The following is a 13,791-nucleotide window of genomic DNA, read 5'->3' as shown; positions in this document are numbered from 1 at the left end:
AGAATCAGCTTTATGACAGTAATGTGGCCTGGGGAAGGAGGTAATTTTGGGCTGTGACGTCACATATTTGAAAGTTTGTGTTTGGAATATGGGAAGCCTAAGATGTTTAATGAAAAATAAATGCCAGAACCGTGTTCCTGGTCATCCAACCTATAAAGTCGGGCACAATTTAACTGGTTTTAACAACATTTTAGAAGGTAGGATAGTTCCTTTAAAGGGACTCTCCCACCTTCAAAAAAGTTTATGAATTGGCATGAAAGTGATGTCGCTCGGTTCAGAAAGAGCGAAAACGAATATCTACCAAATTTCACCGAAAAAATATTCACCGGTTTTCAAGATATTAGACTTTTACTTTTGTTTACTTTTATGATCTCCGCTGTTCCTAGCGACTTTATTTGAAAGTGCGGCACTTGTTGCGCGGAAAGCAGCGTATACCACCGCGTGCTACAAAATGTTTTAGTCAAACATTTAAAAATCGTTAGATATCTGCACTGACGTCACACATTCAGAGGGGTATTCCTATACATTAGCCCCTCTGAATCAAAATGCTGCAATTTTGAAATTCAATATTTCCGATTTAAGGCATTTCTCGATGTTGTGAGTGTCGAATCCGGTAATTGTGAGCCAGGGACCCCATTTTGGCTATTTCAACTCAAATCTAATGTTAAGGTGGGAGGGTCCCTTTAAACAGACTGCAACATGACAATAATATGTAACCAGACCTTACCTATACAGGCATTTATCAGAAGACGACACTTAGGAACAACCTTTCATGGCGAAGACCAGTTGTGTGACTATCATGCAAGAAAAGGCTTATAGTAATAAAGGACGGACTATTATAGCGGATTATTATAGGTATCAATGACCTACTACAATTTGCATTGTTGAGCGTGTTTGAGTAGTCGCGAGATGTTCTGGGTTAAATTAGCAATAGACAGCAAGCCGTAATAGCGAGCATTGCACCAAATTATATGCTTTCGTGAAATGAGACATGCATGATTTAAATAAAAAACAAACCGCCAAAGGATCACGTCAGTACCACCATAGGCGGCGGAACGGGGAGGGCACCGGGGCACCGTGCCCCCCTTTGATTTTGACATTTTAACATTAGTCCTATGGGCGTTACATGGAAAGAATGGGACCAACAGTCGGCGGTACCCCCCTTGATTGAAGGTGTTCCGCCGCTACCGAGAAGGTACTTACCACTGCATCGCGTCGCGGAGTGGCGCACAGCGCTTTCCTCACTCGCAAGCTTCTGATCCCGCTCGCTAGATGGCAGTAAGCTACTGCGCCTGAATGATGCTGTGCCGCAGAGCAGCGTGCGCTGCGACACAGTATCCAACTGGGAGGAAAGGCACCGGCCGTGGTCCGGTGATTCTAGTGATGATGTGCTTTGACGATGCGATAATTCGACCACCCTGAAACGACCAATGGTAGACGGAGCCGATATGTGTAAACATAGATAACATGAACTACCTGGATTGGACACTTATGATTTTGATAATTTATCAAAATCATAAGGACACTTATCAAAAACACTAATGATTTTGATGAAACCTTTATTTGATTTGCTTTGATACCTTTGTAAATCGCTGCTTAGCGGCAAATGTCTGAGCAGTCAAAGCTGGACCAAAGCTGTCCCCGAGGAACTGGTCCTGGAAACTCCTAGATGTGCAAGCTAGGAACTGACAATTTTGACACAACGTTTTCAATAAATAGTAAAAAAAAAATCACCAAACTTCAAAATCCCTGCTCAAGTGGTTTTCCATCGAGAGCAAAACAAAAAGACTACAGCTGAGATCCTATCGCCGCCCCCCCCCTCACCACCGCCAGTTATAGGGTTAAGCATAACGAAAACATGTGACAAAATTTTCATATGTGGCAGCATCTAGGCTTCGACTAACATTTACGTTAAGTTTACTTCAGCCATCTTCTCAACCAGCGCGCATTAACCCGCGCGGGGCTGGGGTCTCCAGCCGAACGCGCGGGGCTGGGGGGGGGGTAAATTTTACCCCCCTGTTATCTCCCGAACTAATGGTCCGATTTGGAAAATTCAAACGCCAATCGAAAGCTCTCATCACGAACAACTAACAACATGTACTTTATTTACAGTTTGAGGTCAAGGTCAAGGTCAGGTCAAGGGTACAAATTGCAAGTTTCTACAGTATCGGCCTTGCACCGTAGTTGCCGAAGAATGGAGTCATGGACTGAGACTGATTGCCCAAAACGTGTTCTTGGCTACCAAGACAATATTCATTGCATACAATATCATTCAGAGGTCAAGGTCAAGGTCAGGTCAGGTCAGGTCAGGTCACCAAAAAACAAAATATAGAAAAGGGCATGTGCGACACATGTTTTATGGGTCATTTTACTCATAGAATTCAATAGGCACACTCAATAAGTGATATGGACCACCTCTGAAGACAAAGTGAGGTCAAATTTTGAAGTTGGTTGTTAAGGCCTACAAAGGTGTCTATCTGTTGCAGTTTTTTTTCACGGCGTATCGAATGGTGCTATTTTTGTTTCCGCACGAGGTCTAAAACTTCCCAAAAAATCATTTTTCAAAATTTTTGTTTGTCGTGACGTCATAAAATTTTTAATAACTCCCACATTTTTAAACCGATTCTTCTAAAAATTGGTATGTAGGTGCACATAGACCACTTCTCTGACATACATTCCGATTTTTTCGATACACTCAAAATTTTTGATTTTATAATTATTTTCCCAAAAAAGTCAGTTTTTGGAAAAACTTTAGGCCAAAATCCAAAATTTTCAAAAAAACGAGATAGCCATTTGATAGACAAAGTAGAATTACTTATAACCTTTTTTTGTTACGTCTTGATTCCTTTAAAAATGAAGATGTTAGCGGCGTTTGAAATTTTGCCGTTTTTGAGGCGAAAATGGCGAACATGACGTCACTAAAACGTCAATTTCTCAAAAAGTTTCCGACGGATTTTACTCAAATTTTCAGGGAACGTGTCAAATTGATGTAAGAAACGGTACTGAAAGTTTGGCGGCGCTGCGCGCCGCCGTTTTTGAGATATTGCAAAAATTCGAGAGGGGGTAAAATTTACCCCCCCCAGCCCCGCGCGGGTTAAAGGGACTATCCCACCTTCAAAAAAGTCCCGTTTAGGATTCGGAAATGTTACTCATGATATTGTGACGAATTCTGCAAGTTTTTACGTGTTTTCATCGTATACTTTTTGAGATATTGCGACTTTTATATTACATCGTGACGTCATTTAAATCAGATCTGTGACGTAATGAAGGATTTACTTCATGTCAGTGTGGGGGAAATTTGGCAGCAAATATAGGTATTTGCGCTCAAATATGACTCGGCTCATACAATAACAAAAGTGTCTCCGATTGGCTTATTCGTAAATCAAGTGATACTTCACTTGAACAGGCGTTCAAAAGGCAAATGACGTCATCAGATTACCGTTAATGGTTATGAGATTGGGCCTTGCGCAAGGCCCATTTTCAAATGAAGGGAACGAATTTCTTCAACACCACGAGGCCGCGGGGGTTGCAACCAAGATAGATAGTGGTTTCTGGACCTCGCCGCAAACTTGGCTATCTCAACTCAAACCTAATGTAAAGGTGGGATAGTCCGTTTAATGGGTAGTATATCCGATATAATTGTTAAGGGCATTTAACCATTCGCTTGCTCTTTATGAGCATATTTGATTGACCGAATCCTTAATATAATCTGAATAAAAATGACAAATTAGCAAAATTCGGGTATATTCGATCACAGATCTTTTTCAACCCATCTTGACAAACATCTTGATCACAGATCAAGATGTTTGTCAGGGTTGACAAAGATCTGTGATCGAATATACCCGAATTTTGCTAATTTGACATTTTTATTCAAATTATATTGAGGATTCGGTCAATCACATAGGTATGCTCATAATCATCATGATGATTTTCCTCACAACGCTTAACTCTCTTATACATTCGCTTGCTCTGTCATTCCTTTCCTTTATGAATAAAAGACAATCCATTTTCATCTAATACGCCCTTACGCATTCTGATGCGCCATCCAAGGCAATTTCTCTCCACAAAATCAGCCTTGGAGGATAAGTGGTCTCCACCTTTTCCCCTTCGTCACATCATAAACCCATTCCCTGCCAGCCAATCAGGCTCCAGCCCGCGAGCCTCCAGCCAATCGGCGGCCGGGCAGGCGATGCCGACAGCTGGGGGCGGGGCCTATCCGTCCCTGGGTGGCGGCGGCAGCGGAATGTGTCGCGATTCATCACCGTGACTGATGGGTGTTTGACAGACGTGTCAGAGGTCAGGAGTCAGCGTCCGAGTCGGGAACCGGGTGTTGGACTTAGGAAGTTCCAATCTCAAAGCTGTATTCAGGAGGCAAAAGCCAGAAGACTCGACGAGTCAGACTTGACATTCTTTAGCAGGAGTTATTCATTAGACCAGTGCCAGAAGCCGGGGTTTGGAATAAGGTGTCAGGAACTAGGAGTCAGGAGCTGGGAGCCAGGATGAGTGGCGCCGACCCGCACCGGTCGTTCCTGATCAGAGACATCCTGGGTCGGAGAGATGAGGCGAAGGAGGAGCAGGAGGAAGAGGACGTCATGACCGCCGCCTCCGCTGAGGATGGCGCAAACGAGGATTTCGGTACGTGTACAATAATTTTACAGATCTGTTTTAATGGATGTAAGGAATTATAACTGTATAATTGGTTAATCCTACCATTACACCAGTCTTATGAGGAAATAAGTGAAATAAACATACTTTGCAAGGACATCGTTCTAACTATTACGGCTAAATAATGCTCATTAATTCGCTATTCACCTGTTGCTTCCGGACTATCCCAATGTCACATAACAACAGCATAGTCGAATCTAGCTATTTCTAACCAAACGTCTATAAGCTTCATAAAGAAGCACATCAGCTCATTTCAATAATGCATAGGTATGCGCATATCATCGTCATCACAAAATTTCATCGTTTCCCAACGAAGCAGAAAAGCTGACAAACCCACTCTGCTGGTCATTTGCAAGCCATTATGATCTGTTAATCCTCGTTTGATATTCACAGAACATGATAACCATGGAATGAAAGCAATGTGTATTGCGCATACCGCGACATAACTTCCTGAAGGTTCCTGTCTTGGTGTTATTTCTCGTTTTTCAAAACTACATATGCACTGTACTTATACAACAAAGAAGTCCTTTTGTTCAAACCAAACGGCGTTCGTGCTTCCCTCATATTTGCTATGAATTGCATAAAACATTCAACCCGCACTCTCAGGTTATTAGTGCTTTTGGAACGAGGGCCTCCATGCTAGCCAGCTTAGATCTCATCCCTTGCCATTTTTTTCTGCCTGCCAGGTCTCGCACATTTAACATTATGGCTTTAATTCTTCACGCCTTTCAGCAAAAGACAAATATTTCAAAATATGTCTTTACGCGACACTTGTCTTAAGTAGCTTTATATCTCAAACGCCATGCCTGTAGGCTGTAACTCTCCTTTCACCTTTGCCTAATTTCGCTCCGATGATTCAGCTGGAATGGCTCACGTGCACATTCGTATAATGTGTAGGGCCGGATCCACGTTCCCGTGTTTTACGTTTTTATAAAATGTTTTCACCATTGCTTTATTTTTAGGATATGGGACATAAGCAATAGGATCGCCTAAGCCAGGCTGTGCACACAAACCTGACTTCAAATCTTTGTAGCTTGAATGGCTTTCTTGAATGGCAATGGCTTTCCAGCTAAAGCTAGTCCAATACAATGGTTTACACGAAATCCTTCTAGGGATAGGCCTTATAGACGGACTTTGAGACACGAACAATATGATCCGCATTCCGTAACTCGTAGTCAGTAAACGAGATACCCCATGACACAACGAGGATAAGAAGGAGCGAACGTAGGGTATAGTCCCTGCTTTCGCTCCTTGAAACCAAGAACCAAAATTATGAACGAATGTCTTATTTTGACATGATAAACGCACATTTTTAGGCAAATCTTTTTCTAATGCTTCAGATTCTATTTACACATTTGCACAGTTTTGGGTTAAAGTTGTGCTTTTGCTTGTTGGTATAGCCTTCCTATATGTATTCTTAGCTCTAGTTAGTCCAAGTACATAGTAATAACACCCATGCATGTCGGCCATAACAAAAATTCCTCTTCGGCACACTACCGAATACGGTGTCACTCACGAAGCCGCATCTCCCAAATTACCATCAGCGGTCAGTCTGTTGATTTCTTCGCATCAGTAATTGTCCCTATCATCATAAGATCGCACCTCATCAGCCGATGCGACACTCCCCCTCCCCCCCCTCCCCCCGGCCATTAGGCGCGCGACCGGCTCGCTTTTGGTGGCGCGAGGTGCCGGGAGCGTCCGGGAGCTCGTTGGTGCTAACGAGGCGCCGATTGGTGCTGGTGTGTGCTGATTGTCCGGTCTGTTAGTGGGACGTCACCAGACAACAAGATCAGCCCTGTCCACTGCGAGCGACAGGGAGGGGAGGGGGAGAGGAGGGATTCCGGAGAGACGCAGAGGGGCTGAGCTTTAGTGCGGCAGATGGGGTGTTGTATGGTCAGCGACACAAATGGAGGAGAAGATTGCTCAGAGTCAAAAAGCAGCACAGCCCATGGCTAGAAAAAGCGTATGATTCTACGAACACTTAATGGCTTTGAAGCTCATAAGATCCGAAAACACTTAGAGAACCTTCAATAAATGTTATGCTTGTAGGAATTATGGATCTGTTCGCTCAGAAAACAAGAGCAGGTTCGCTGGTTTCTGTGTCGCTCTCCTTCCGACTGAACCAAGGTGGCGATCTTTGCCGTTTTCCAACCCACCCGGTCTATCCCTCCCACGAAGTAAAACCAGTTAGACAACCGTTCAAATTTAAACACCGTTAAACATCTGCTCAGTTGTACTGTGCGCCGTGTAGGCCACCTTCTCCCGCTGCGCCGTCTTTATCCGTCGTCCAAGGTGGCATCGCGCCGACCACCTCCCACCGTCCCGACACCCGTCCCCGCTCCTCCGACACCAGTCCCGTCGGGTCGCACCGCACCGACACTGTAGCAGCGCTTCAGCTGCGCGCTTTTCCGCTCAATTTATGCACCAATTAGTCGTGAGGGGGCCGGTGGGGGGCCCGTTTTGATTGGGGCCGCCGGCGCTGATGTCGATTGTGACAGCTAACCCGTCATTACCACCTCAATGAGAGGCAAACTAGTTTGTCGACGGGGGCCGCGGTGCGCCGAGCCGTTCCCAGGCAGAGGGGGAGAGCGGAGGGGAGAGAGGGGTGGGCCGGAGGCGCCGAAGTGGCACTTCTGATAGAGGTTTGTGAGTGATGGACGGCGATGAGTGCTGTTTGGGTGGAATGTGCTTTGATTTGGGATTAGCTCTGCAGTTTTGGGAAATGCCGCAAAGTCAATACGTTGGAATAAGGACGACACTTGTCCGATAGGAGTACACCCAGCATTCCACAAATATGCTCTTAGCTTCGAATGGAATGTCTCTTGAGCTGAGCTTTCGCTCTTGGATGTCATACGCAGGAGGCCCAACTAGACGATTGATGGTTTCCCGATTCACCGCCCATGACTTTTAATGATGCATGAAACAAAAACCATCGAATGCTCATGTACGCTCTCTAATACTCTTCGATGCATCGTCAAATATCACAATATCAACTGTTAAGTGCTCACCGTTGTCATATTTGTCCTTTTATTTATTCGTAAAAGTGCAGTTATTTATGAAATATTTCGTGCATCTTAACTGATGTCTTTCTCGCAGGTGCATATGGCTCATCCAAGTGTTCGAGCCACTCGCTAGCTTCACCCGACAGCATCCGAGGAGGCTACCAAAGCCCCGAGCCTGCCTGCAGTGAACACCAATCCAAGAGGCCGAGAAGGTCAGTAAACGGGAGAACAGGCACACATAAACAAAAAATTAGCTGCCCATAACCTCAGTGCATGTTTGATTTCTTTGCGCATCGTTTTACTCGTCAAATTTTATATTTTTCTCTGCTATCATAGTACTACTTTTTTGCCGTACCGCCCTCATTTTCTCCGCTGTAAGATGTCCATTTGTGTCCATCACGCCTGACCCTCTGTGCCTCAGACGTCGGACGGCGTTCAGCCACGGTCAGCTGGCCTTCCTCGAGAGGAGGTTCCGCGTGCAAAAGTACCTCTCCGTGGCCGACCGAGCCGAGGTGGCCGACACGCTCACACTCACCGAGACACAGGTCAAAACCTGGTACCAGAACAGACGGTAAGATTGCTTCATAGAATTAGCATCTTATGAGCTACAGGAGCATCGGCGCCACAGTGAATTCTTATTTCTTATGAAATAAAAAAATGTCTTGAGCACCTATGCATTCGACATATAACACGCAAAGTTTAAACTACGACATAAAAATTGTCTAGCCATAATTGTCTACGACATAAAAATTGTTTTGCCAGCCAGCGCTTTGATGAATGTGCACAATGTAATGTCAACTGTCGCGTTCTTAGAGTCACATCAAGGGAACCAGGAATAAGTAGATGACAATATATTTCATTATTTCTCAGCCACTCATCTCTCACACAGCTGACACAATTTCTCCTGCCCGGTCCCTTCCAAACCTTCAGAACAAAATGGAAGCGGCAGAACCAGTTGCGTCTGGAGCAGTTACGTCATCATCCCAGTATGACGTCACAGGGAGACAAGCCGGCCGGCAGCTACCACAGCCTGCTGCTGGACATCCAGTCGGCGGCGGCGGCAGCTGCGGCAGCTGCAGCTGCCCAGGGCGGCTGTCTGCTGCCGACCTCGGCAGCGCCGGCCGTCTTCCCCGCCCTGCAGTTTCTGCCGACCAGCTCTGGACACGTGCAGTAGAGGGTGGGCGAGCGTATGGAGCGATATGTACGTGCCAAGAAATTCTGAAATGTGGCGAGGTACGAGACAGACGGTGATTTAAAAGAAAAGTGATGTGATTTGTTGTTAAAGAGAGATGCATGCGCAGGGATGGGTCATGAACACGTAAAGTGAACTAAATTAGTAAGTGCAGTTGTGTAAATTAGCAAGGTAAATACCCAAACAGTATTTTCATTTTCACTCGACCTTGTGTGCAGTGGTAAGGCATAATATTTGGATGTAATTCCTCGCTATATGAAACTAAATAAGAGCCTGTTGCCTCGGAGAATGGAAAAAGCAGGTGGAGATGTGGAGAGTGAAACAAGTTGGTGAGTGGGTGTAGACATTTGATCACATTCCATGAAATGCAGCTCGAGATGAGCTGAGTCAGGCAGAATCGATTAGTTTTTCTTGGTGGTAACGAATTCAGAAGTCATGTCTAACAACCAAAAGTACCGATTCATCTAAAGCAGAGCAGTGGTTAAAAACAAGCACAGTTTTGTTCATCCTGATAAAGAGTACCTAAGGCCCGACATACAATGTGTAGTTGTGTATTCTGTACATTACATGAATTGTACATACTGAAATGGTTGTATGCTTTTTAAAAGGTGGTTTAAAGTGACTTGAACCATACAGACCATACACCTTAATGCACTTTATAGAGAGGTCTATGTCTGTAACTTGTAAAGTATCTACATGAATGTAGATTGTAGATATTTAAGCGAGACATTGTTTACTGTTATGTGTTTGCTTCAGCTGTTTGGACTAATAAATGTGACGTGTAGTGGTACGTGTGTGCATTTAGGTAAAAGCCATGAATTTTTATTATTCATCAAATAAAACGTCGGTTTAGACACACCTATTCGCTACAATAACTATTTCTATTTACTGGTTCTCACAAATTGTACATGGTATTTGACATTACGAGCACCTACATATATATTTAGGATGACTCGAAGCTCGGCGTGTCTCCCGGCGCCCGTCTCGTCTGCCGGCTCGGATTATGCTCGGTCTCCGAGGAGCCGCTCCCGAGTCTCTCCCAGCGGTGTTTGCGGCGATATTCACCGCGCTCCCCCGGCACAAAGCCGGCCCAATTGGCGCCTATTGATATAAACTGGACCGCTTTTCCCTGCGAGTGGCCCGGTTAGGGGCCAATTTGGCCGGCCGGCTCAAAGCGCGTCTAACGAGCCGGCCGCCCCCGCTGCCCCACGCCCATCCCCAGTCGTCTCATCCTGTCACCGCTGCTGTCCGGGACCGCTGGCGGAGAGGGACTGACGCATAAAGCTGGGCACCAGACACGGGCATTATTTGTGCAAAATCCGCGAAAATACAACGACGACCGAGTTAACCGTGCCTTCCCTTTCCGACAGTGCCCGGTGATCACTTACGCGTTTTTTTTTCAGTAAGTTTTAATTTTTTAAATAGATCTATCACAGTGTCTCTCTTTTGTCACAGCGTCTCTCTTTTTTTACTGGTCACCTTGCTGGTCACTTTGGACCGTCAGAAGCGTGCTCTGGTCCATTTTAAATCAATAGGAAATGCTGATACAAATAATGAGCCTAAACTTAAATTATTACAGCCAGCAACACATGCACAGCGTTTATACGAACCAATTGGATAACTTGGTGTCTTAGTTTATTAGTCGTTTGTTTGAGGTCATATATGACGGTATGAAGTCCATACATAATCCGCTTATGCTGTGATCCTCTAATGGTTTTTATGAATTATTTTGCAATAATGATCGTAGAATATTTGATACAGAAAGAACAGCGGGAGCAATTAAGGAGCTAAAGGGGAAGAATGCGTTGAAATAGGAGGAAAGAGGGAAGAGATCAATAGAGAGATAGGAAGAGAGAGAGAGAGAGAGAGAGAGAGAGGGGAGAGAGAGAGAGAGAGAGAGAGAGAGAGAGAGAGAGAGAGAGAGAGAGAGAAAGAGAGAGAGAGAGAGAGAGAGAGAGAGAGAGAGAGAGAGAGAGAGAGAGAAAGAGAGAGAGAGAGAGAGAGAGCAGAAAACATTGTTGCTGTTTTATTGCTTTGCTTCTTGTTTAATTAATGTTTCTGCAGTTACGCATCTGTCAGCTCCTTTTATATCTCTCTCTATCGTTCGTGACTGCTCTACCGTCATAACTTCTCTCTCCACTCCGCTGCAATTTAAAGTCAGAGTGAGATGCGTCGGCACGACTCCAGCTCGTTTTAACTCCACATCATTATCTATTCGTGCCGTCTGCCAAAACGCTTCCTCTCTGGCATTCATAAGTTTTCCAATTAAAAAACCATCCACTTGTTTAAATTCAAAAGCGGCTCCAATTAGGACAGGAGCGTCCAATTTTTCGGAACAGAGCGGCCGGAGCGAACACCGCACTCCCAATGGTAAGTGCCGTTCGCCCCCCTTTAGCTCGGCAGAGGGGCCGCTCAGACGGGCTCGAGCACCGTTCTCAAACTGTTTTCTAATTAGACCCTCGAACGCTAAACCGAGCGTTGCAGGCTTTGTGGTCGGGCACGGTCGGCGCTGTCGAGTTGGGCGCTGTCCCTGAGGAGCGCTCAGCGGACGACCTGGCGGGTCTCCGCTAACGAGAGGAGCGTTACGATAGATAGGGACATCAAAGCAGGCGGCTCTGGGCCACTGCTTGCTAGACTCCTCACTTCCGACACGTTTACTGAAAACAAAGGCCCGGCCCGGCCCTCGTAGCGCGACATGTTGATTTTGGCTTGGCGCTGTTTGGGATAATGAAAGGAGATGAGATGAAGGCGTCAGCTTAACATATCACGAATTATTATCTCAGCGTGGTGTCTGGATTCTGAAAAGGTAATTACGTGTGGGTGTGCAAAACGAAGCAGCTGATTAGGAGCCATAGCGGTACCAGCTTAAACAAGAGTGATGATCGTTTCGCCTGGAAACGTTGACTCCTCGGCATTAAACTGGGAAACTTAAGATGAGTGTAGGCATCGGGGACATTGTATTGAGCGTGCCTGGATATTTCCATGAGGATTGAGGCGTAGTCTACAGTATGCCTCGAGCTTCAAACAAATCAACTCAGACAAAAATCAAGGCTAAAAGGCAGTGTTTATTCAGCGAAGCCCGCTAAAATTGAAAGTAGTTCCCGAGACAAATTATGCGCATTGTCCGAACATTACGCGGGAAATTCTTGCCGATCGTTCCGGGCCATAAAATTCCGACATGTGCACGCACTTCCACTACCCTCCTCCCGAGCTTCAGCGCGAGCTCGAGCAAATCGCTCAGGCCGTGTGTGCTCCGGGAAAGGGTATTTTGGCCGCGGACGAATCAACGAGCACAATCGGGAAGCGGCTGGACGGTATCGGAGTGAAGAACACAGAGGAGAACCGGCGCGATTACCGAGAGTTGCTCTTCACGGCGCCGGCGGAGCTGTCCGACTACATCTCTGGGGTGCTGCTCTTCCACGAGACCGTCTACCAGACCACGGCCGACGGCAAGTCCATGATGGAGTTGCTGCGCAGGAGGAAGCTGATCCCCGGCATCAAGGTGGACACAGGCGTGGTGTCGCTGATGGGTACGGACGCGGAGAAGACCACTCAGGGGCTCGACGAGCTGTCCAAGCGCTGCAGTCAGTACAAGAAGGACGGCTGCCAGTTCGCCAAGTGGCGCTGCGTTCTGAGGATTGGTCCTAACACTCCCAGCTACCAGGCGATGTTGGAGAACGCCAACGTCCTGGCGCGCTACGCCTCCATCTGCCAGGCCAACGGACTGGTGCCGATCGTCGAGCCAGAGGTCCTACCTGACGGCGACCACAGCCTGGAGCGAGCCCAAAAGGTCACTGAGACCGTGCTGGCCTTCGTCTACAAGGCGCTGCACGATCACCACATCCACCTGGAGGGCACCCTGCTAAAGCCCAACATGGTGACGGCCGGCAAGACCAGTCGGCTGGTGTACCGCGCCGAGGACCAGGCGCGTGCCACTGTCGCCTGTCTGATGCGCTGCGTGCCGCCCGCCGTGCCCGGCATCACGTTCCTCTCCGGAGGTATGACTGAGGAGGAGGCCACAGTGATGCTCTGTGAGATCAACAAGGTGCGCGGGAAGAAGCCCTGGGCGCTGACGTTCAGTTTCGGCCGCGCGCTGCAGGCGTCCGTGCTGCGGGTGTGGGCCGGGCGCAAGGAACAGGTGTTCGCGGCCCAGCAGCAGCTGCTGAACCGGGCCAGAGCCAACAGCCAGGCAGCACTGGGCACCTACCAGTCCGGCTCGTGCAAAGGAGTCGCCGCCCAGGCAGACCAGTTCATCAAGAATCACGAGTACTGAACGGAAGATCAGTGGCGTTATTTGACAGAGATAAAGCACGAAGAAGAAGACGTTTAGATGCGATTCATTAAAAATTTGAAGAGGGCCTTTTCCCGAGTTTTATACGTTGGCGCCTATTTATCCCACGCTTTTTAAATGAATTTTCTTAACCAATGCCTAAACATCATGTACTGCGTCTTTCAAAAGTCGAGCTAGGCGTAACACCTTCATAAATTTTAATTTGGTCACTAATCAATTATGTAAAACGCAAGTTTTTTTTTACAATGCGTCGGCTTCGAACCTGAAATTTTGCAAATAATAACGCCTCTTCTGAAGCACTTTGTTGACTCGATACGCCTTATGCGATCCGTAGACATACCTTTTCCACATCCTATAGTTGTTTTCACAGCACGCGCCTAGCGCCCTCGCCAAAAGCCAGCCTAGTGCATATAAATCCCCTCGCAGCTGGAGGCCAGGCCCCGACCTGACCATAGTCACAATTTAACTTCAGTTGTTACCTGTGGAACTACCATGAACTGGAAACGGCATCTCCGTCCAACGGTCATATACTCATACAGTGGGAACTGGGTAAGTTGTCTAGAAACCTACCCAAATAAGGTGCACTATGCACTATGTAGCTATCCATTTACACCCGGCGCCCTTTTATGGGTTCGCCTCGG

The 13,791-nt window shown here is 46.7% G+C and overlaps 2 protein-coding genes across 2 annotated transcripts; both read left to right on the top strand.

Annotated features, from left to right (window-relative positions):
- Positions 1–4,499: 4,499 nt before the first annotated feature.
- On the top strand, positions 4,500–8,841 carry LOC122372460 (barH-like 2 homeobox protein). Its single transcript, XM_043349633.1, has 4 exons — positions 4,500–4,635; positions 7,762–7,879; positions 8,089–8,238; positions 8,598–8,841. Exons 1-4 carry the CDS (start codon positions 4,500–4,502, stop codon positions 8,839–8,841), a joined length of 648 nt encoding a protein of 215 aa, XP_043205568.1.
- A 3,071-nt stretch (positions 8,842–11,912) lies between these two features.
- LOC122371879 (fructose-bisphosphate aldolase-like) lies at positions 11,913–13,446 on the top strand. Its single transcript, XM_043348637.1, has one exon. It carries the CDS (start codon positions 12,038–12,040, stop codon positions 13,130–13,132), a length of 1,095 nt encoding a protein of 364 aa, XP_043204572.1. The 5' UTR covers positions 11,913–12,037; the 3' UTR covers positions 13,133–13,446.
- Positions 13,447–13,791: the final 345 nt, after the last annotated feature.

Source organism: Amphibalanus amphitrite, unplaced genomic scaffold, assembly GCF_019059575.1.
Source record: "Amphibalanus amphitrite isolate SeventyFive unplaced genomic scaffold, NRLGWU_Aamphi_draft 000036F_arrow, whole genome shotgun sequence".
In the NCBI taxonomy this organism is placed as follows: domain Eukaryota; kingdom Metazoa; phylum Arthropoda; class Thecostraca; order Balanomorpha; family Balanidae; genus Amphibalanus; species Amphibalanus amphitrite.
The sequence above is the reverse complement of the archived record's forward strand: the minus strand, read 5'-3'. Positions and strand labels throughout refer to the sequence as shown.

Excerpts from the sequence above, each read along its gene's own strand:
- LOC122371879 (XM_043348637.1), top strand. The coding sequence starts at position 12,038 with ATGTGCACGCACTTCCACTACCCTCCTCCCGAGCTTCAGCGCGAGCTC.
- LOC122372460 (XM_043349633.1), top strand. The coding sequence starts at position 4,500 with ATGAGTGGCGCCGACCCGCACCGGTCGTTCCTGATCAGAGACATCCTG. Across the intron at positions 4,636-7,761 it reads TGGCGCAAACGAGGATTTCG|GTGCATATGGCTCATCCAAG; the intron begins GTACGTGTACAA and ends TCTTTCTCGCAG. Across the intron at positions 8,239-8,597 it reads ACCTGGTACCAGAACAGACG|AACAAAATGGAAGCGGCAGA; the intron begins GTAAGATTGCTT and ends CCAAACCTTCAG.